This window comes from Mycetomoellerius zeteki, unplaced genomic scaffold (genome assembly GCF_001594055.1).
Source record: "Mycetomoellerius zeteki isolate Tzet28-1 unplaced genomic scaffold, Tzet1.0 scaffold221, whole genome shotgun sequence".
NCBI lineage: Eukaryota > Metazoa > Arthropoda > Insecta > Hymenoptera > Formicidae > Mycetomoellerius > Mycetomoellerius zeteki.
Window position 1 is genome coordinate 634936 of NW_017257184.1, and position 21831 is coordinate 656766.

The window sequence follows — 21831 nt, forward strand, 5'->3', positions numbered from 1 at the left end:
ACAGAGTAGTTACGGGAAAATTACCCTCACTCCTTCTATTTTTTATGACTTCTGCGGCGTAAATCCCAGCGCGGCGTATTTGCCGGAGTTACCCTATATACTTTGTGTATACATATAGGAGAAAGGATATATATTGTCTTCAATTCAATCGCGATTGCAATTGTCTAAATTAAGACGGCACCTTTAACCTTTCACTTAAAATTAGGTAACTATCGAAGTTGGCGCGACTCTAAGGGACGGATTGTTTAAAGCAGACGCGACTGGAATATACCACGCCCGCGCCTACCACTCTCGCATCCTTGAATAATTAAATCTCCTTCTATCTCCAACCATAGTGTGTATCTGTGAATAGGTTAATTAAAGCTCATATGTATACATTATGCAAAATATTTCTTGTTTTAGCGAGAATTGTTTCGCGCTTGCACCGTTGAATAAATCTTATATTACGAAATATGAAGTGTACGAAAAATTTTTCCTCCTGCCACTCATGATGCTCGTACATATACCAGCACGCAATTAAGATTATAACAAACGATGACTGGAAACATTATTTTTAAACACACATTAGCGAGCGCGCGAGCTTTATACTCTACGTATAAATTATTTCACTTCTTTATTAGCGCGATACGCAAAACATATTTATATTTTGTCATAACGAGAGAAGCCGCGTATGGCATTTTACTTGCAAAATTGGTTTATAAACAGACACTGTGTTTTAATTATATTTGTAATTAAGTCCCATCCAACCTGTATCCCGAATGGCATGCATACTCTCACAGGCGTGGCTCGCGAAATATCTTCTTTCGGTATTATCTGCGCGGTAAAATTTTCTGCTATCTCTATTTCCTACTTACTATGCTAGGCATTCAACTTTAGTCTCTCTTCCAAATGTAATTCTTACAATGGAAAACAAAATATATACGCAAAGACTATTTCGGAAGCCATATTTATACGTTTATAACAATGGTATATATCGTATAAATTTGATTGAAGGAAAGCTATTTTTTGTGCTTTTTTACCAATTAAATTATAATTAAATATAACTAAACTTAATGCAATATAATTAATTAAGAATAAAAATATTTTTTTAATTTATATTAAAAATTTTTTGCAGAAAGTACCTTCTGCACGTTTCGACTTCTATTATTGCATTTGTCCAAGATAACTAAAATTGAGAGTTTGCATGATTAAAAATAATAATAGAAGCTTCGATCTTAATCCCATATTAGAAATGTATACGTATTTTAGTATTAGTCATTTTAAATTTAACCGCTTAAATTTAAAGACCGCCGCCAAATCGATGCGATTTATTATTCTGCAGTAAAAATAGATGCTTGATCGAACATGATAATGATTTAATTTTATCAAAATATTAAATCTATTTAGAAATATTACAAAAAAGACTTTAAACTATGTATAAACCGCAACGATATTATAGATGATGTTCTACTTATATATAAACATAATATTAACATAACGTTGCCCATGGTATGTTCGTCATACTGTCAGTTAACCAACCGCACTCTGCCATTCCATGATCATAATGATACGCTAACGTGGCGATCGCCTGTACCTTTTGTCTTCTCTCGTACACACGCTAGCCAAACTGTTATTATACTATAGCGCGTTAATGCACGATGTATGTACATATTCGTACGTGCATAAGCCACCGCAACGGCATAATCAGCCGCATGCCGCACGCCGTAATCGCGTCGATGCTGTGACAGAACCACGGCGATTGTCTAAATCTTTTTATCTTGCTCGTAAACCAGAAAACCTTTATTGATCGCGCATTATCGTGCATTATCGCACACACCTCCTGCATGTCTGTTAATGCTTTTTGCGTTGGATATCGTATCATCATTTGAAAGTTTTCCTCGGATAAAATTACAGAACTTTATTCAGATCTTTTTTCAAAATTTAATAACAATTGAGGAGGGATGTAGACAGAAGAGATGGGACACAAATGCCTTGCCACGCTTTTTCATTACTTCTCACATCTTTTTATACCTTCTCCGATACGCGTTCAACTTCGGATGGTAAGGCATTTGTATCCCCGCGTGTATTATACAATATTATTTTCGATACAATTGAGATTCTTTAAATTGAAGGAAATTGTCCTCCGAGAAATCTTTGTTCCAATATTATCACCTAAGGTGCGTTCGGAGAGACGTTAATAGCGCTGTTTGTATCATTCTATCCTTGTTTCACGTCTACTAAACAACGATCAAATAGAATGACAGAAGTAGCGCTAATAATGTATCTCCGAACGCACCACTAATCAAATTAGAATAACTTGATTTGGGGATGGCTTCGCGTGATTTTACTCTTTTGATCGATTAGTTATAATTTTTTTAATGAAGAATTTTCTTTTAAAGAATTATATTTGTCAAATGTTATTGAAAAATATAGTAGACATCCACGATGATATCCTTTGTCAAGTACTATTACATTTGACGCATAAAACATTACAGAGATAAACCATCTCTTGAGTTGGATCCCAATATGTCTTCCACATTGAGATCAGGCAATCCATCATGCTTACTTATTTAAGAGAAAACTCGCTTTTGTGCACTTTAAATTATTTTTCCACTCTTCTGCTTGTATTTCTTCGTTTTATCTGATGGGAAAGAACGACTTTCCTTCAAATAATATATAAGACAACATAAACGGAGATAAACAACAATTAAAAAAATCCATTGTAATAAATAGGATTGGATAATTCAATAGTGACTTGATAAGGTCTTATCTGCTCTTCGAGAGATCGACCTGGTCCATCATAAGGTATCACGGTAACGTGATATGATGGTCGCAAAAGCGCAAACAATGTGCCTATAAGCTGGCCTAAGATTAAACGCATGCTGCTGCCATTCCGTAATCGCGGTAGTGGCGGCGGCGCGTTAACAGCGTGATAATGATTGTTACCGTATACAGTAACGTATCTCGTTATAAGCCGTAGCAAGTAGAGTACAGGAACGGTTGGTTGGTTGACTAGCTCATTGGCTGGCTGAAGCCACTGATCTCGCAGACAATTGCGCGTAATTAACACCGGGACACTCTGCTTGTTGCAGGGACAACCTACTACGGAGGAACGTATCAATGTCTCGCGTCTCTCATCCTGTCTCTCTCTCTCTCTCTTTCTCTCTTGTGTGCAGATACTATCGCGGAAATTGCTCTTACCGTTTCTCTGTCTGCTAATCCAATTCCTATGCAACTCGCGAGCTCGTTGTCCTACGGCTGGACCCGGCAGCTAGTTGGTTTCAGATAAGGTGCGAAATAGACGTTTAATGACAGCATAGCTCAACGACTGTTTCCATTCGTGTACTGTACTCATGCGATTTCTTACCATTGATCCCTCGTGGTTTCCGAGTTTTTTGTGACCGTGTCCTGAAGCTATACATAGATTTCCGTAGATTCCGAATTGAGCTTCGGAGATACTTCGTCGTTTAGAAGACGCTGTTTTAAAAAGAGACGAAATTGTACAACATTTCACGAAGAGAAAAATTATATTACATTTAAATGTAGATGTGATCGGAATATTTAAGCGTTATTGAACCAAATTAAAAATAAATGTATATATAAATAATAATACAACACATAAATATTATACAATGAAATATATAAATATAAAATATATAATTATAAGTTTATATATTTTCTTTGCCAATTTTTGCTCATTTATGTTGTAATTATTTATTTATAATTTATTTTTTATACTTTATTTTTACATTGTCTGTCAGCTTATTTTTTATATTAAAAAGTTCTAGAATTTAACATAGCCATAAAATATATACGAGTAACACGTATATCGGTTTACTTTCATTGTTGCACAATGTATTGCGGAGTTTATCATTTTCCTTTGACCTAGGCACTGTGTGTAGATACTATCGAGGAAATTGCTCTCACCGTTCCAGCGGCAACTAATTCAATTTCCACGCTGCATACCGTCTATAGACGAGTATTGTATAGACCGCTATATAACCGCCATGTTATGACTAAATGACTGACATTCGATAAGACGTAAAGCTTGAAACAGTTAATTAAATAAGAGTCAAATGAGTTCAGGTCAGTAAGCTTAAGATAGTGACAATAAATTATCGATTCGATATACCTTTCAGAATCTTTCAGAATATAAATACATATGTCTGTTTGATTTTGCGTTATAATTAGAAACTTCTTTGATATATCGCTGTTAAAAATTTATTACAAACCGTGGAATTTATTTACACATATAATTGTACATATCACAGTCATTTTATTTGTAAATTTGTAAATTTTATTTACGACTTCTATTACGAGAAGGAAGAAGAAGTCAACTCTTGATGATCATACATATAATTCATTTCTTAAAATGTAAGGAAATTATTATGCCGCAATGCGGACGAACCACAAGCAAAGACAAAGGGGCAATCCTATAGTATTACACTACAGTGACAATCGCCGTAAGGCAATCACAAACAAGCTCGATAGGCCATACGAACGCAGGCACATCAACATCCATTAGTTGCAACAAGATGTATTGTTGCACCACGCCCTACAGCGTACACAGATACCATCGTCGAAATTTCTATTAACGTTTCTCCGGCTATTAATCCGATTTTACGCCGTACACTCGGGTTCTCGGGTACCATTCTACGTTTATCAGACTTGTTTGGATGAAGACAATTTAGATCGAAATAGTACACGAGGTTTTGTGATGAGACAGGCAGACATCATGCTGATTTATTTACGAAATCATCGTGCGATGTCATCTGCGAAATTACGATGATGTAAAGATATCTCAATACAATCCAAAAGAATTGTTAGACAACGGGTTGAACATTACGATGCAAATTAGAGGAGACACTATTGCCAAGTAGCATTGCGTGCTGGATTAGTCTCGTGTACGTCACATCACCCTCACGAGCTCTTATCACTACCAGTTGCCCTACCACGCGGCGTATCAGAGGGTTTCGTACCCTTCCTCGTGTGCAGATACTATCGCGGAAATTGCTCTTACCGTTTCTCCGGCTGCTAATCCAATTCCCATGCAACGTGAGCTTCCTCTCTATGCCAGTCGTAAGTACTGCAACCAAAGTTTAGACGACTGATTCCAGATAAGAAGTTGATGACCGGCTTAGAATAGAAGAGTACGATGAGCTGATGGTTGTCGTCTCTGGTAGAGTCGTAGATGTCATGCGGGAGATTTTTACAATCAGGCACAAACGATTGTTCTCTAACAATAAGTAGCAAAGAGATTGTTGTGTAAATTAATTGGAAAAAATTTTATAGCTTTCTTACGAAAAAATTTATATAACATTTATGTACAAATAAGTATTAATAATAATTTATGTAATAGATTATTTCAATTAATCATTATAATATTAATCTTTGAGAAAATATTTTTATAAAAAATATTTTTACACACAGAGATATACCATTTTGTAATTGTTTTAGTAACGACATAAATTTTTATAATAATAAATTTACATATCATATTTCTTATATATCTTTTACTTTCGTATTTCTTGTCTCCTTAAAAAATATAAATATTAAAAGCAAGTATAATTACATATTTTACATAATTGAATTCAAATGCTATTCATTGAAATCGTCTTTGTCATGCCTATCAATAAAAGTATTTCTCACCTCGAAGCTGCATCAACGAAGATTTTTGTCGTCGAGTGAAATATCCTTGCTCACTCTCGCACGAAATACCGTCGCATCAAAATATGTTCCCGTGAAATATATTCTACGGCAAATCTTTTTTCAGAGAAATACTATTATCGTAGGATATGAAAATGACGCATTCTACGGCATTATCGTTTAAATTCGACGAAATCATTTGCATATAGTTTTATCGCTAGAAACAGCAACGGTGTTGCTATTCATAAGACTAATAACATTCTAGTGTCCTGAGATGAGAGGACTATTTTATATAGAAAATGGTCTCTCTTACTCGCTTGCGGTGCGCTGAAACTTTCACATACAATAAGCGCCAATCATGGCGGATCAATATTGCGCGGAAACCTTTCAGTACGGAACATTATCGCCCCGTAGAACAAAATCTTACCTCGATGGATATTCGAGAGGGATCGGCCTTCTTCAGTTTACCCATATAATAGCGTTTCTGCACAGAGTATCTAATTTCCGTCATCACATGCAAGATGCCGTTTCTTTACTTTGTATACATATAGTCTTTACATTAGGACGAACTTATACATCCTCTCTCCTTCATACGTTTAATTATGATATGCTACCTTCAAGATACATGCATTTACCTCGCGATTTTCATCTTTTCATTTTGCAAGGTTTAACATTCTTGACACCAGGATATTTAAGTCTTTTTAATTAAAAACTGTACGCGACATAGATATTTTAAACTTTTGAGATAACTATGGTTCTATAACATCAAAATTATATCGTCTTATAATTAAAACAGAAATTAAGAAAAAGTTTACAGTTAATAATTGTAAAAAAAATCTCAAAAATTATCTTGGAATTTTAGTAATTTTCCTGTTCAATTTAAAATTTTATAATGGTTCTGTGTAAATTCTATTTTTTATCTACGATTTTTTATTTTATGAAATAAATGAATTATTAGTATTATTTTTTCTTCTTTTTTTTTGTATTCAATTTTAGAATGCATCGACATGTATTTATAAATTAATATTTTTTTACCTGCGTCGCTCAAAGGCCACATATCTGACACATTTGTCAGCCTGTCCACTAATTCCATAATCTTTGCGTTGCAAGGTCTGAGTATGAAAGTAATGCTTGTCTGTTGTGATATTCAAATTCATTACACGCGTGTTGAATTTTCACACGACAGTCACGCACTTTTAAAACGTACTCAAGTCCCTTTGTTCTGCGACTCGATCAATATAGCTTCATCAATTCAACAATGAATCAGAAACTCTTTTTTTTTCATTTGAAAATAAAATAAACCTCCTTAAGTAATATATTTTATTATGGAACATTTCTCAAATTAAAACTTTATTTCTACTTGCTAATCCATTTGTCCGAATATACAAATATTCCGTAATTTTTATTATTATTTATCAATGACTCTAAGTGATTATTAGCTACTTATTTTAAATAATATAAATATATTTTAAGAACAAAGAAATTATTAGATAAAAATGATTAAAAATATTCTTGACTTTAAGTAAATCTAATAAAAAGCACTATATGTAAAAAATAAAACTCACAAAATTGTTGATGATTGATAAATGCGTAATTACGCAAGTGCGTGTGATTTGAAGATTCTAATTGTTAATTGCAACCCGTTTGCATTAGATAAAAGCATCAATAATCAACGTACGCCAAGATTGCGAGGGAAACTCGAGGTGAAGGTCTAGGGTACGCGTCGGTTTGCGGCTATGAACCCGGACTTATAATAGATGCACATGGCGTATTGCCAACGGTGAGGCGCCACAATATTGCCGCTTAGTCACCTCGGACTACGCTTTGTCCGCAACGTTGTCGCGCGCCTCGACGACGATGCAATAAATATTAGAAGCCACCGCGGAAAATCTGAATATTTATGAGAGAATTCGGTAGGACGTCGCACTTTCCGTGCTTCTCCTTTCGCAGAGGACGCGCGTGCAAGGAAATAAATAAGTTATCTTGTCACGCGCGCGTACTCCTTCGTTAAGTGTTGACTTCCAATTTGGTCCCGTCTGTTTCGTGCAGTGAGATCTTGAACCCAACATTTTTTAAGACAGAGAGATAGATAATATAATACATTACGAAAATATACAAAGAATAATCATTTATAAAATCTTTTTTATTTTATATCAATTTTATATCAATCTTTTTTATTTTATATTTTAAAAATGTAACGTAATCTTTGTAATTGTTACTGTAAAAATATTTAAATACTTTATAATATAATAGACAAACATAAAATGATCTTTGCGTTCTTTTGAAAATATAAGTATTAGATTGAGGAAAGAAAATAATCCGGATTTTTCGTCATAAATTTTTGCTAAAATAAAATGTTTATAAAATAAAGAAGTTACCAACCTATTATGAAGATCATCTTACAGCATGACACTCCGATTACAATCATATTACTTCATGCGCTATGAAAACCCTGATAGAGACTTACAGTGAGAAGTTCTCCCGTAGCCTACTCATATTTCTCTATCAGACTATCATCCGTTTCATTCCATGTAACACAGCCTGAACGGAGAGCATTTTCGAAACAGCAGCTGTAATAAAAAATTAGATTAATACTTTTGCCATCAAACAGCCAATCTTTTATCGCCGTGGAATCCAATTTTTATCAGAAAAAGTAGATTTAAACAACAATTATTTTAATTAACGGTAATTTTTTAAGAATTTTAAAATCGATTATATATTATATTTTCTCTCCTAATATAAAAAATATTGTTATCTTTATTAATAATATTGTAGTTGCACACACGTGCGGTTATTCTAAATACATCGTACTTTCACTGATTGTTTGTGTTATCGGGGTCTTCGTAATAGGCTGGACAAGCATAGAAACTTATATGTTAAACTGTGATACAAACTGCATATAAGCTGCTTATAAGATTCATCGTATATGGTGTGCTCCAATATCGCACGGCTAAGTCTCTTAGCGTAGTCTGTAAGTACCTCGACTCAAGGAAACTTCTGTGTGTATTAGAGTCTTATATATTATTGTGTCTGCTCCTCCTGTCTTTTCTCATATAATGCTCTTACATCTGAACTAAAGCAACGTTATATAAGCGTAAGAGAAGGGTATGAAGATATTAATTTAAACGAATTTTAATGATAATAATCTGGTCCGATAACAGTCTTTTAAAATCTCTTTATTTAATCTCTTTATTTAAAGATTTTGTCAGAAAATACAGCGTTTCATATTTTTGACGAAGCTCGAAATAGCTCGAGTAGCTAAAATCCAAATAATGAAGAGCTAAATTTAATGGACTCATTTTGTTGTAGTTGTCTAATAGAGTTTTCATTGCAAATTATGAAATTAAACATGCCTTTGTGTTTAGAGGAAGTTAAGTTAACTAAATGATATTTTATTACTTGGAAACATAAGATATTGTAATCTTTCAGACTCCATTTACCTGCACCTGATTAGATTTGTTTTGAATTACATCTTTGTTCGGCAAATAAAAGTAGATTCGCAGATAGAATTTCAAGAAAGGCTAAAGCTACTTCATAGAATCGCTTTTCAAGATCCTGATTGAATATATTTCTAAAAATGTTTTTTTTCTGGTGTTTCGTTTTCACGATGTCGTCATTCACGCGTATAAAAGCAAATGATTCGGACTTGGTAGTAATTAAAAAAGTGCAACAAGAAAGGCAGAGAGAGAGAGAGAGAGAGAGAGAGAGAGAGAGAGAACGAGATCTCTCGCGACGAATTGCAAGTCAAACAGCTAATTGGCAAACGGTCCACGAGTTGTGCATACAGCCAGGAGAATATCGGTCGGCGCCAGACAATTAGCTTAGTAAATTCCACGAAGAAGTTCTTCGCCAGGACGCACGACGCGAGAAACTGTCGGGGAAGGGCCGAGCGGAGACGACGTCGGCGCGACCGAGTTAACTTTAATTGCCCGGTTGGCCACATAATAAATGACACTGCAGATGCCGCGGCGAGAAATTATTTCGGCCTCGGTCTTCGGCAGGCAGATGATTTTGGGCGTGAAGGTCTACGGACCCCATGCTATCGACGAACCTGCCAATTAGTTCACGTCCAAGTGCACAATCCGTCACCACGTCATTCCCAAAAATCTAGAAGAACTTCTTTCGGCGCGATTTATTATGGGAATAAAATGGAGAACCTATAATGAGAATCACAAAGTAACGCCTAACAATAAGTAGAGTTACTCGATGTTCGCGATTCAGCGAAAAGCAGCGCTGTGAAAGCAAAATTTCTGAAAGGGACAATAAGAACATGATTTCTTGTCCCTCCTCTTGTATTTTTGGATCAAATGTCGCTTATATGATACGAAAAAATACACGTCACTTTAATTTTAAGCTACAATAAAATTACAGCATTATTTTCGCGCAGACGAAGCATTGGTTGCACTACAGTTTTTATGTCCTGCGTCAGCTGCACTCTCATCTCATCTCGTTTTTTCTTACCATCCTTTCGCAGAATTATTATAATTCTTCCTAGGGCAGTCTGTTCCGCTGAAATACGGCGGAACCAATCAGAATCGAAAGATGTTATTTCACGATTCTTGTTAGAGACTGTCTAGAATTAAGCTCTCGGGTTCTCCATTTCCGGTCGGAGCTTTCAGTGCTCGCTTTCTTCTCGTTTTTCATATTTTCCTTATCCATCGTAATTTTATTTACGACGGAACGAAACTACGTCTGCGTCACTTGCCGGTGTGTCAGCGCGCACTTCCTGTAGCACTTCGCCGAGCAAATTATTGCGGTCGACTTGAAAAACTCGTCGCGCGTAAACTCTCTTTTCTGATTTTTCTAACGACATATAAATACACCCGTTCAATTATTTTTCATATGTTACTTCAAAGATCGTGCAATGAAAAATACATAGAACAATCTCGATTTAAAATGCGCAGAATATGTTCTCACTAATCAAATATTTTATTATTTCTTGTCTTTATATAAAATCTAATTTAATGTTTTTAAGGAAATTTTTATATCAGAAAAGTTTGGATTTATTTTGAAATATTCTATTTATAATTTCATGTATTTTAAAATACTAAAAAGAAGAATCAGATTAAATCAGAACTCATACAAACGTCAAAGTACACACATGGCATATAAAATGATAAACAATATTTTATATTAAATTCTAGCGAATTATATATTATATATATATATATATATTTAAACTGGACTTAGGTTATTTGTATAAAAAGAAATTTGAATGTTTTCTTTATAATTAAAACGTTTAAATTACAAATTACCGTATTACAAATTAATTTAATCGTATAAAATTATCACACGTCTTTTGTTAATAATTAACCTTTGAAATCTTTTTCCAAGTTTCTCTCAATGCTGTTCATGTAATAGCGTGATTATATCATAAAATTTTCCAAGCACCGTCTCTCGCTTTTGCTCTGAAGTTCGCTCTTTCTAAATCCCGGTTAAACCCACGTCGTGTATTATATTTATCGTGTCACACACGCATATTAGTTCAAATGTATTAAATATCGTCCATGCGCGCAGAGATCTCATTGTACAATCAAATTACTGTCTTACTCTCGTACTTTTTACGTAACCAGAAGCGCGTGCGTGCGTGCATGCGGGCGTACGTTGACATAAATCTGGTTCGCGAACAAGATTATCCCCGCTCGTTACACTGATTTTTTTTTCACTCTGATTTCGTGTAGATGCATTCGAAAACAGCGCGAGAATGTTCCGCGTTTTAGCGTTTTGAATAATTACGTTTTCATTGAACTCAATAATTCCTCATTAGCATGAACGTTATTAGAGATGCTTTATGTCGGACACAATTCACGTCATAGATAATGCAGTATTCATACCACCCGTTTATCACGTAACGTATACATGTATGGATAAATAATCAAATGAACGCGAGAATTGTAATCTATTTTAATTCTGGCCGATAATCACGACAATTATTTTTCGTGTAAAATATAACACATTGCCAGATGTAAACTAAATTCGATAATGTAGCATAACGACATTATATAAACGGAGTTCATATTGTTTATTTAGAAATTATCTATCATTAATCTGTCAAGTTATTTAATTTCTTCCTTAATAAAATCCGGCACAAAATGGTACAAAATATACCGGCATTTTATCTTCAAATGATTCAGCTCGAATTTCCGTCATCCATTGCACGCTTTATCAACGATAATTTTTTACATTTATATAATCGCTCTTTCTCTAAGTGATTAAGAACAAAGGGCGTGACTCAGCTTTTTCCGGCATTTCATCAGTTCGATCATCCCACTTTCCTTCGTCACAAATGCAAGTAAGACCCCAACTTCTCTTCTCTCTCTCTTTCTCTCTCTCTTCCTGTCTCTTTCTCTTTCTCTTCCATTCGCGATCCGCTTTTACGTTTCAACCTTTTTCCTTATCCCACTCTCCGAACAAGGGACGCTTAAAGCACTTTCATAGGGAGACGACTAATTAGAGCGATTTAGCGTCCGTCGACGGCGTTTATTTGGAATGCAAATGCCATCGTGAGACCGACCGACCAACCTCCTCCTCCGTTTTTTTCATTCTTTCTGCTCTCTCATGTCGTATATATCGCCAACTGATAAATGGTGAATTTTATCGCGACGCCGGTTACCGCGCCTTGTCCAAGAATGAAAATTGAAAAGGCTGAGAGAACAGGCCATTTGTACTTAGTGATTATCTCATATCTCTCTGTTCATACGCTCTCTCGCAAGTGTCAGAAAAAAAGAACGACGGAATTATAATATTTTGCTATGATGAAATTGCTTGTTTTGATTATTTTGTCAACTTGGATTTTTTTAATAATAATTTTTTGAATAATTCACTTTTTAAATAATAATTTTTACGAATTTATTGACTAGAACGAAACAAAGTTTTTTTCAACAAAAATGCAATCGAAATCTATTTTCTAATTTGTTAATTTTCATTATTAATTAAATTTCAAATTTTACAAGTCTTTTAAAATAACGTTTCTTGAAAATTATATGCAGAATTAACTCAGATAGCCAAAGAAATGTTACTTATTTAATTTCTGTATTTCTTTCTTTTATTTTCAAGATTTCTCTTAAGAAAAATTTAATTTATCGAATTTTCAAACTGTTATGTTTTTTAATTCCAATATAGGAAATGATAAATAAAGCCAAAGAAAATAATTAATTCTTTTAATGCTGTGTCGGATTTCTCACAATTGGAGATTAAACTTTAACCACGATGAATCTGATGTTTGAATCAAAAGGCAAAATTAAAGCAGTCGTAATTTAATTACGCTTGATCTGATTATAACACGCTTCTAAAATATACACGAAGAATGTAAACGATAATACGATAAATACATCTCGCGACCATAAAATTCCGTACGTACAATTATGCTTTCCACTTTTCTGCCCATTCGCAAATAGCCGCTCATATGGAGCTTTTTCTTCATAACAGGAAATATCACTTTTAATCGTAATTGCGGCAGTAAAACAACTTGGACGTTTCTTGCACTTTCATACTGTGAAGCGTACATCGCATTGAATAATGTTCATGAATAAATATGTATATGTGCTAGTCGAGTTTTGCATCCTACAGAAATGAATAAGATCTTACAATGTTCGCTATTTTATTATATTGATTATAATTCCACTAAATATTATTTGTCACAAGTAAATTACTATTAATTTGACAGCAAATTATTCAAAAGCTAAACGATCAAAAATGATTGTCGATAATTAAAACTATCTTGCACCGTTATATAAACTTTAATTTTTCCAATTGACTGCTTTAAACAAATTAAATTGTAATTTGTTAATTAGATAAATATAGATATCTATCTATATATGTATTTTTCTTCTCATTATTTTTTATTATTAAAGGAATTAATAATTAATAATACATAAATATATAGAAACATTACGTAATTAATAATATACTGGAAATAATAATGCTGGAAAACAACATAACTATCAAAATATATTATTACTGGAAAAAAGATTACTCAAATATCTTTGATTGTGGAAACATTAATTTATAAATTAAATATAGCTGCTAAATTAAATAAATCTATATTAATTATAGATAAATTAATTATTATCTGAATAAATTATAATCTCCGTATGCGAATAACGAACAGTAAACGAATAATGCAAATCTTAATTTAATTATTTTTATTTTGATTACAGAAAATATGTGTCTTCCAAAAGTCCCTCGAGGATCTCTCCTCGCGGATGGCCGCGGCCGAGGCGATCCAGAGCGGCTGGCAGAATCCAAACGACGCCAACGAAGCAACGGAGATGCTCGAGCAGTTGCAGAAATTCGGCGAACGACTGGTACCAATCCAGAGGAACATCGAAGACGCGAACGACCAGGCAAGCATCTTCGCATCGAGCAGTGTCATCGTTTCTCATGCTTTATTGGCGAAACTCGAAGATCTGAACACCAGGTACTTACTTGACGACCGCGTAAAAATTTATCGTGGCTTCTGACTGAGTTTTAGACAAAACTCGTACATCAACAATATGTATATGTCATTTAATGACATATCCTCCAAGCAATCTAGCATCAAAATTTTTCAGATATTGCAATTCCCTCTGAATAATAACGAATTCTGTGGAAATATTCAGACAAAATATTCTCTTTACGATCATCCGTTTGAAACGTTTTTTGTCTTACGTTGCTTTATGCAAGTATCAAGATAGAGAATTTAAAATTCGCCCGGCACTGTGGGGCTTATTTTTACAGCTTGCCACGCGACAGGTTTTGAATTCAAGACGCAGCGACGTTAACTTTTTCGTATGTTTTCGTAGGTGGAAGGTGCTACAAGTCGCGGTTGACGAGCGTTACAAGTTGCTAAGCGGATTCGGAAAGGATGGCAGCACTCCGGGTAGTCAGGCTTTCCTCGCGAGCAGCGTAGAACCACCATGGGAGAGAGCCCTCACACCCGCCAAAGTGCCTTACTATATCAAGTAATCGATCTTCCTTGCACCACCCACACGGTCACCTCGATTTTCCCAAACCGTACGACACGGTTATTCCTGAGGCGATCGAGACGATCGAGAGCTTTTACTGACGTAGTCGAGTCTTATGCTATACTGAAAGGAACATTTGTATTTATTGAAGAATAAATTAATTCTCAAATATCTAAATGAGTCTAATAAACTCGAATATCTAAGAAAATGTTCCGTATTTATTAGTATTTATTTGAATATCTAAATAAGAACAAATATCTAATTAATTCGAACATCTAAAAAAAACTTTTATAATAAGTTAAATTACTATTAATATATTAATAGTAATTTAACTTATTATACATAACTTATTATTAAACATAACTTAAATATATGTCGAAAAATTTCTTCAATTTGATCAATATATTAAAATGTATAAAAGATTATTGCTTCATTCTATTTGCATATTATATTTCTTCATGCATGCATATAGAAATGTCGGTTTAGTTTTATTATGCATGTATATAGAATTAAGTTTATGGATTTAAATTTCAAATCTATTACAGCCATCAATTGGAGACTACGCATTGGGATCACCCGAAAATGATAGACCTGATGTCTTCACTCGCGGACTTAAACGAAGTTCGCTTTTCCGCATATCGAACCGCCATGAAACTGCGTACTGTTCAGAAGCGACTGTCCCGTGAGTATTTTTGCATCTCTAATAATCATAATTATTATTGTTTTATTGCTGCCTTAGTGCTGCTATTTTATTATTATACAAACTGATAGATATCATGAGAATTTCTTCGTTGATCTTATTACCTAACACCATGCAATATTTTGAAAATAAAAAAAGTATGGAATGAATAACTGTTCCATATTTTGACTTTATTGTTTTTAGTGGACATGTTGAGCCTTTCCACCGCATTAGAACAATTCGATTCACACGGACTTCGGGCACAGAATGACAAACTGATCGACATCCCCGATATGGTAACAGTACTGACATCGCTATACGAAGTAATCGCAGCAGACAATCCAGCGCAGGTGTCCGTACCGCTATGCATTGACCTAGCCATTAACTGGCTGCTCAATGTATACGATAGGTATTCTAAGTGAATATATTTTATATCTATTAAACTGTCGACATATTCTATCTATTATTATTCATACTTGGCTCACATTTTATATACATTTACATTTTTTATATTTAGTTTACAAGATTATCCAATTTTTAAATTACTTTATTCTCAAAACATTATGCTTAGCATTATCCAATTTTTAAATTATTTTAATCTCAAAACGTTATATGCTTCGCATTCTCATAGTAAACTGTCATTATAATATTTCTTTGCTATAATTTTCAGTCAACGAACCGGCCAAATTCGAGTACTTTCATTCAAAGTCGGTTTGGTTTTATTATGCAAGGGACACTTAGAGGAAAAGTACAGATGTAAGTAACACGAAGAGATTTCCCCTGATGAGTTAATTAAACGCTATGTTTAACTATATCTAATGGAGATTTTTAAAATATTTACAGATCTATTCCGTTTGATTGCGGATCCCAATAGACTGGTAGATCAACGAAAATTGGGACTTTTGTTGCACGATTGCATACAAGTGCCGAGGCAATTGGGCGAAGTTGCAGCATTCGGTGGCTCGAATATTGAGCCCAGTGTTCGCAGTTGCTTCGAAAAAGCCGGAAAAGATAAGAACGAAATAGAAGCCGTGCACTTTTTGAGCTGGCTGCAACAGGAACCACAGAGTATGGTCTGGCTGCCGGTATTGCATAGACTATCCGCAGCGGAGACCGCTAAACACCAAGCCAAATGCAATATATGCAAGGAGTATCCTATCATAGGATTCAGGTGAGATTACATTTGATTAAAAAAAAAAAAAAAAACGATTTATGTATATATACTTGTATGTATATCAGTGTTGGGTAGTACTAGTTAAAACGTTAAAAGTTAAAAAAAAAGTTTAAAAGTTAATAACTTTTAACTTAACTTAGTTAATTTTAAATGCATTAAATTTTAACTTAACTAAGTTACTTTTAAACGTTAATTTTTTAACTTTTTTTAAGTTAAATTTTTTTTATCTTTTTTAAATGCCTTAGAAAAATAATAAAATATAATAAGACTAAGGGCGCATATTCGTAATCTGTTCATGTTTTAAAATCGTCTTAAGTAATTTCTTAAGATGCTAATACAGCCCTCTGATTGGCTTATGCCATAAGCCTTAGTCCGGATCTACAATAAATGTTTTAAGACTTAAGCCGTAAGTAATTGACAAATTACAGTCGAATCCAAGAGGAATAATCGACTGTGATTCGTCCATTTCTTATGGCTTAAGGCTTAAAACTCTATTGTAGATCCGGGATAATTGGTCCATTTTTTATGGTTTAAGACTTATTAAAAAGTAAAAACCTAAAAAGTTATGTTATATCATATGTGAATAAAAAAATTAAAAATTAAATTTACTTAATAATCTACATATATTGTAGTTGTTATTTAATCTCATTTTAAGAAAAATTAAGATATTTTAGAGGACCTCAAAAATAATTTTTTTCGAAATTAACTTTTTTTAACTTAAGTTAATTCAATATTAACTTTCGTTAAGTTAATTTTTTATTCCTTTAACTTTTAATTTAACTTTATTAATTTTATAAAGCCATTAACTTTAACTTTATTCAGTTAAAAAAAAAATATTAACTTACCTAACCCTGATGTATATATGTTTTTTAAAAATATGTATTGATGTAAAAAAATATTTATATTTTAGATACCGTTGCTTGAAATGCTTCAACTTTGACATGTGTCAGAACTGTTTCTTCTCAGGACGCAAAGCGAAGAATCATAAGCTAACGCATCCGATGCAAGAATATTGCACGGCGGTAAAACGTCTATCTTTACTTCTTTAAGTGTTATTAAAGAAAATGATTTTTATAAGTATTTGAAACGACGCGTTTGTTGCTTTACAGACAACCTCCGGTGAAGATGTACGCGACTTCACGCGAGCGTTGCGCAACAAATTCAAGTCTAAACGATACTTCAAAAAACATCCCAGAGTTGGCTATTTGCCTGTGCAAACTGTCCTGGAAGGAGATGCGTTAGAGAGCCCGGCGCCATCGCCCCAACACAGCTCACTCAGTCAAGACATGCACTCCCGTTTAGAAATGTACGCCTCTCGACTCGCCGAAGTCGAACTGTCGCGTACAAGAAGTAACTCCACGCCGGACAGCGACGATGAACATCAACTGATAGCACATTACTGTCAGAGTTTGAACGGTGGCGACAATATTAATGTACCTAGAAGTCCAGTCCAAGTCATGGCCGCGATAGACGCCGAGCAAAGGGAAGAACTTGAGGCGATGATACGTGAATTGGAAGAGGAGAACGCGACATTGCAAGCGGAGTACGAAAGATTACGCTCGAAGCAAACTCCAGGTTCAACGCCAGAGGATGGTCACAGTATTAGACAGCCTGATTGCGATATGATTGCAGAAGCTAAGCTGCTAAGGCAGCATAAAGGAAGATTAGAAGCACGCATGCAATTACTCGAGGACCATAATCGCCAATTGGAGGCGCAACTGCAGAGACTTAGACAGCTTCTAGATGAGGTATGCCCAAGAATGTGACATGTTTAATATTTATTTATTATTTTTATTTATTATATATTTATCTATTATCTCAATGACTCAAAATAGAAAAAAAAAATTTTAATCTGATTATTTTTTTAGCCAAACGCTTCTTCGCCATCGAAAACCGGAACTTTACAAACCCGAAGTGTAACGGCATCACAATTAGCAACTGACTCTCCAGCAAAAATGAATGGCCATTATCATGATTCCCCAGGTATATTCTAATTTAACAAATAGCTTTAATCTTAATAAAGAGTTAAATTTTGATTGTGACTCTTGGGAAATAAACAAATGATAATATCTAGAACGATACATTAGATATTTCAATTAGGAATCACTATTAATGCATTCAATCAATCGGACTGTAATAACCGTCATATACATTTGTAACTCACATGCAACAGCCGAATCTAATGCCTTTCTATTGGTATTACACTAACTACATATTGATACAATAGGGATTCAATGATTTCAATTATAGGTATAGTTATGCGTATGAGATAATGATAAATTTCGCTTAAATTGTTTTTTGCAAGACTTATCTTCTTCAATATAATAAATAAAATTTAACAAATTAATAAAATTGCAAAAGAGAAATAGCTACAAAATTCAGTAGTTGGAAATATTACAACATTAGAACATTATAAATCTTTTATTTTGTTGTGAAGTAAGATTGTAAATAAAAAAATTGAATCCCTATTGTTTACATCTGTATATATATATATATATTTAATCGGACGCCGTGGAAACTAGATAAGCTTATTGCTATTGGGTATACGGATATAGGTGGAGGAAGCTCAAACGAGGGCAGAGTCAGCAGTTTAGAGAGGCCACCGCCACCACCGCATTCTCACAGCGTTACCCACAATGTGGGCAATTTGTTGCACATGGCAGGTTCGTTTAATTTATGTGAATTTGATCGTGTGTCAATTATGTAGTATAATCAACCTATATATTATGCCCAACCTCCATGATGCACGTGACATTTCTGCTTAACATAACAAAAATAACGTTGCCTTCCTGTTTTCACGCTACAGAATGGATGTAAGGTGAGATCATTGTGCTTCTCCCTGGGAAAATCGTCTAAATACAATCGCCTCGATGTCAAATTACTTAATACGCAACGGAGGATTATCGATAATCTAATGATCATGAATGCGCCAATCTTTAGTGTTGATCGCGTTTTTATATATGCTCAAACCCATCTTCTTGAATCGTCCCACGCTTATCTCTTCTTTTCTGTGTATCTCGAAATGTATGCACGTTAATTGTCTAATTAATTATAAAATTAATTATAAAATATCGTGAGTTTGCCAGCACATTCTGGACCACAGGAGCAACAACAAAGAAATAGGCGGATGTTAAAGGCCTTTTCTCTTTATTTCAGGAGACTTAGGAAAAGCTGTGGGTGAATTGGTAACAGTCATGACGGAGGATACGTCGAAGACGAACGGTCAACGGGCGCTGCCGCCGGCTTTTAAATAACAATTGTATCGCGACGTTCGTCCCGGCAGAAGCTAGAAGTCGGCTAAATCGACGCTAAACCCATTCGACACGTTGCAAACGTTTAATCGTAATTATCGACCAATAACAAGTCTGGCTCTAAACGCATATCAGAGACGAATACATGGTATATCTGCCGCGCAAATGCAGGGTCAGGGGACTCGCCTCTCATGGTGGTTTTGGGTATTTTATAAGTTTTGATATACATCGTTGTATAGCTGAATTATATCGATAAGACGATTATGGTTTGGCTTTTGGCGATCCCCTGAGAGTAACTTTACTACATATTGACACGTCATATCATGAAAACTAATCGTAATGAAAAATCAATTGTTATGCTTGCTAGCTAAACTATACAAACGAATAAGAGATATAATGAGTATAAAAAATACACGGAAGAAAATATCATTAACAATGCATGCAAAAGCAATGTATCAAATCACATAATCTATTATAGAACGTAGCTTATATTTACATACCCATTCTGTTCACTGCCACGGGCTCTTCCTCAACGTAACTTACACAATGTACATGTTGCGATTCTAGATGATGACACATAATGGAAAATAGACAGTATCTATACCCGATCTTCTTGTATTCAGCGCTCTTGGATTTTACAAATCGATAATCACGAGGCAGAGAGAATCTTTTATAATAAAACAGAGCGACAAGCATTTACGAGTTTTCAGGTTTATTTTTTATCCAATTATATGATTTTTTCAGATTTTCTAAATGAATTTAAACGGCAATGTCTATTATTTTTTAATATCTGCCGGATGTTATTATATCTAAGAGTATATTGATAAGTACCTAATCGATAAACTGTAGACTGTATTCTGATATGTAATAAAGTTGTCTAGAAAATACATTCACCGCGATAAAATGTGAGCTCGCCATGGTTTTGTTATTAAGTGATCAATCTGCGATATCTGCTTCCTCGAGCGAATGATTTTTCTATTTTGAATGAATTAAATGCGCAGCATATTGTTTTTTCTTTTACACATATCACACACGGATGCCATATGTTAATAGTACTATTATATATCACTTCTGATGAGATTGCTATTTGCGAAATGTAAAAAACATATCTACGAAAGAAACTATCATATTTTACCAATTCGATAAACATTGCGAACAAACGTAATGAATTGTTATTCACCGTCGTTAGGTCACAAGAACATTGATTTCACCTGACAGAGTGTAAAACTATCGAATATGTTTCCAAACTCCGTCTGTAGTTTGTTGAAAGATTGTTGGTTTTGCGATTTCATACATTAAAATATAACGCATTAAAATTTAGAGGATTAGGTATATAAAAATAAAGTTATATACTGCGTACAACATCAAACAGGTAACTACGTTACTTGTAATATATTGTAATATGACTGAAATGATATGGGACAAAATGCTTAAATAAAAATAATATAAATATAAATCTCTCCTGTATATTTTTTCCTCTAAATATAAACGAATGCTGTTTATAATCGATGAATGTTTTAATTACTCATTAATATAATGAATCTTGAATATTACAATTAAACGTTGTCGGAATTTACAATTGTAAACTAATATCCAGAAAGATAAATATTGATAATCGTCTCTATAAATTGAGTTTTTAGAAAATTCATACTCTTATTTATATTAATTAATTATCCTCATAGATAATTCTCATAGATATTTTTTGTATCTATTTTAATTCTTGTATCGGAATTGTTACAGAAAAAAATAATAGGAAAAAATAATTTAATTTAAAAAGAAATAAATTATTTGCAAATTTTCATATAATATTTTTCAGTTAAAATAAAAATAAAAATTAAATTAAATAATTATCCTATATTATCATTTAGTATATATTTTGCACATTGATCTATAACTATGTAAAGAGGAGGTCGTTTTTTAACACCTACGAATTTCCATTAGACATTTTTTTTGTACTGTATGATTATTAGGAATGTCAAAAATAATTATTAAATGAAACAAACCTCGATTCATAAAGCCCTAATTAATTATTAGTCTAGATGTATCACATTATAATACATAATACTTAAGCTCTTTTTCATGACTAATAAGCGAATTAATGAAATATTTAATAAGTGAATTAATGAAGTATTTTTGTTTATTATACTGCTCTGTCAT

At 33.7% G+C, this 21831-nt stretch overlaps 1 protein-coding gene across 9 annotated transcripts in view; it reads left to right on the forward strand.

Moving 5' to 3' along the window:
- The window catches only part of LOC108722985 (dystrophin, isoforms A/C/F/G/H), a 477563-nt gene extending 456465 nt beyond the window's left edge, over positions 1–21098 (forward strand). For 6 of the 9 annotated variants that reach the window (XM_018448392.1, XM_018448393.1, XM_018448396.1 and 3 more), the window contains 11 exons: positions 13785–14044; positions 14409–14567; positions 15116–15252; positions 15454–15667; positions 15920–16005; positions 16093–16420; positions 17334–17445; positions 17533–18171; positions 18292–18406; positions 18979–19086; positions 19580–21098. In XM_018448392.1, coding sequence (XP_018303894.1) covers positions 13785–14044; positions 14409–14567; positions 15116–15252; positions 15454–15667; positions 15920–16005; positions 16093–16420; positions 17334–17445; positions 17533–18171; positions 18292–18406; positions 18979–19086; positions 19580–19677 — 2256 coding nt within the window. In that variant the 3' untranslated portion in view covers positions 19678–21098. Of the gene's footprint in view, positions 1–13784; positions 14045–14408; positions 14568–15115; positions 15253–15453; positions 15668–15919; positions 16006–16092; positions 16421–17333; positions 17446–17532; positions 18172–18291; positions 18407–18978; positions 19087–19229; positions 19242–19579 lie in introns of all 9 variants that reach the window. The other 3 variants (XM_018448398.1, XM_018448394.1, XM_018448399.1) reach the window with 3 other exon arrangements.
- Positions 21099–21831: the final 733 nt, after the last annotated feature.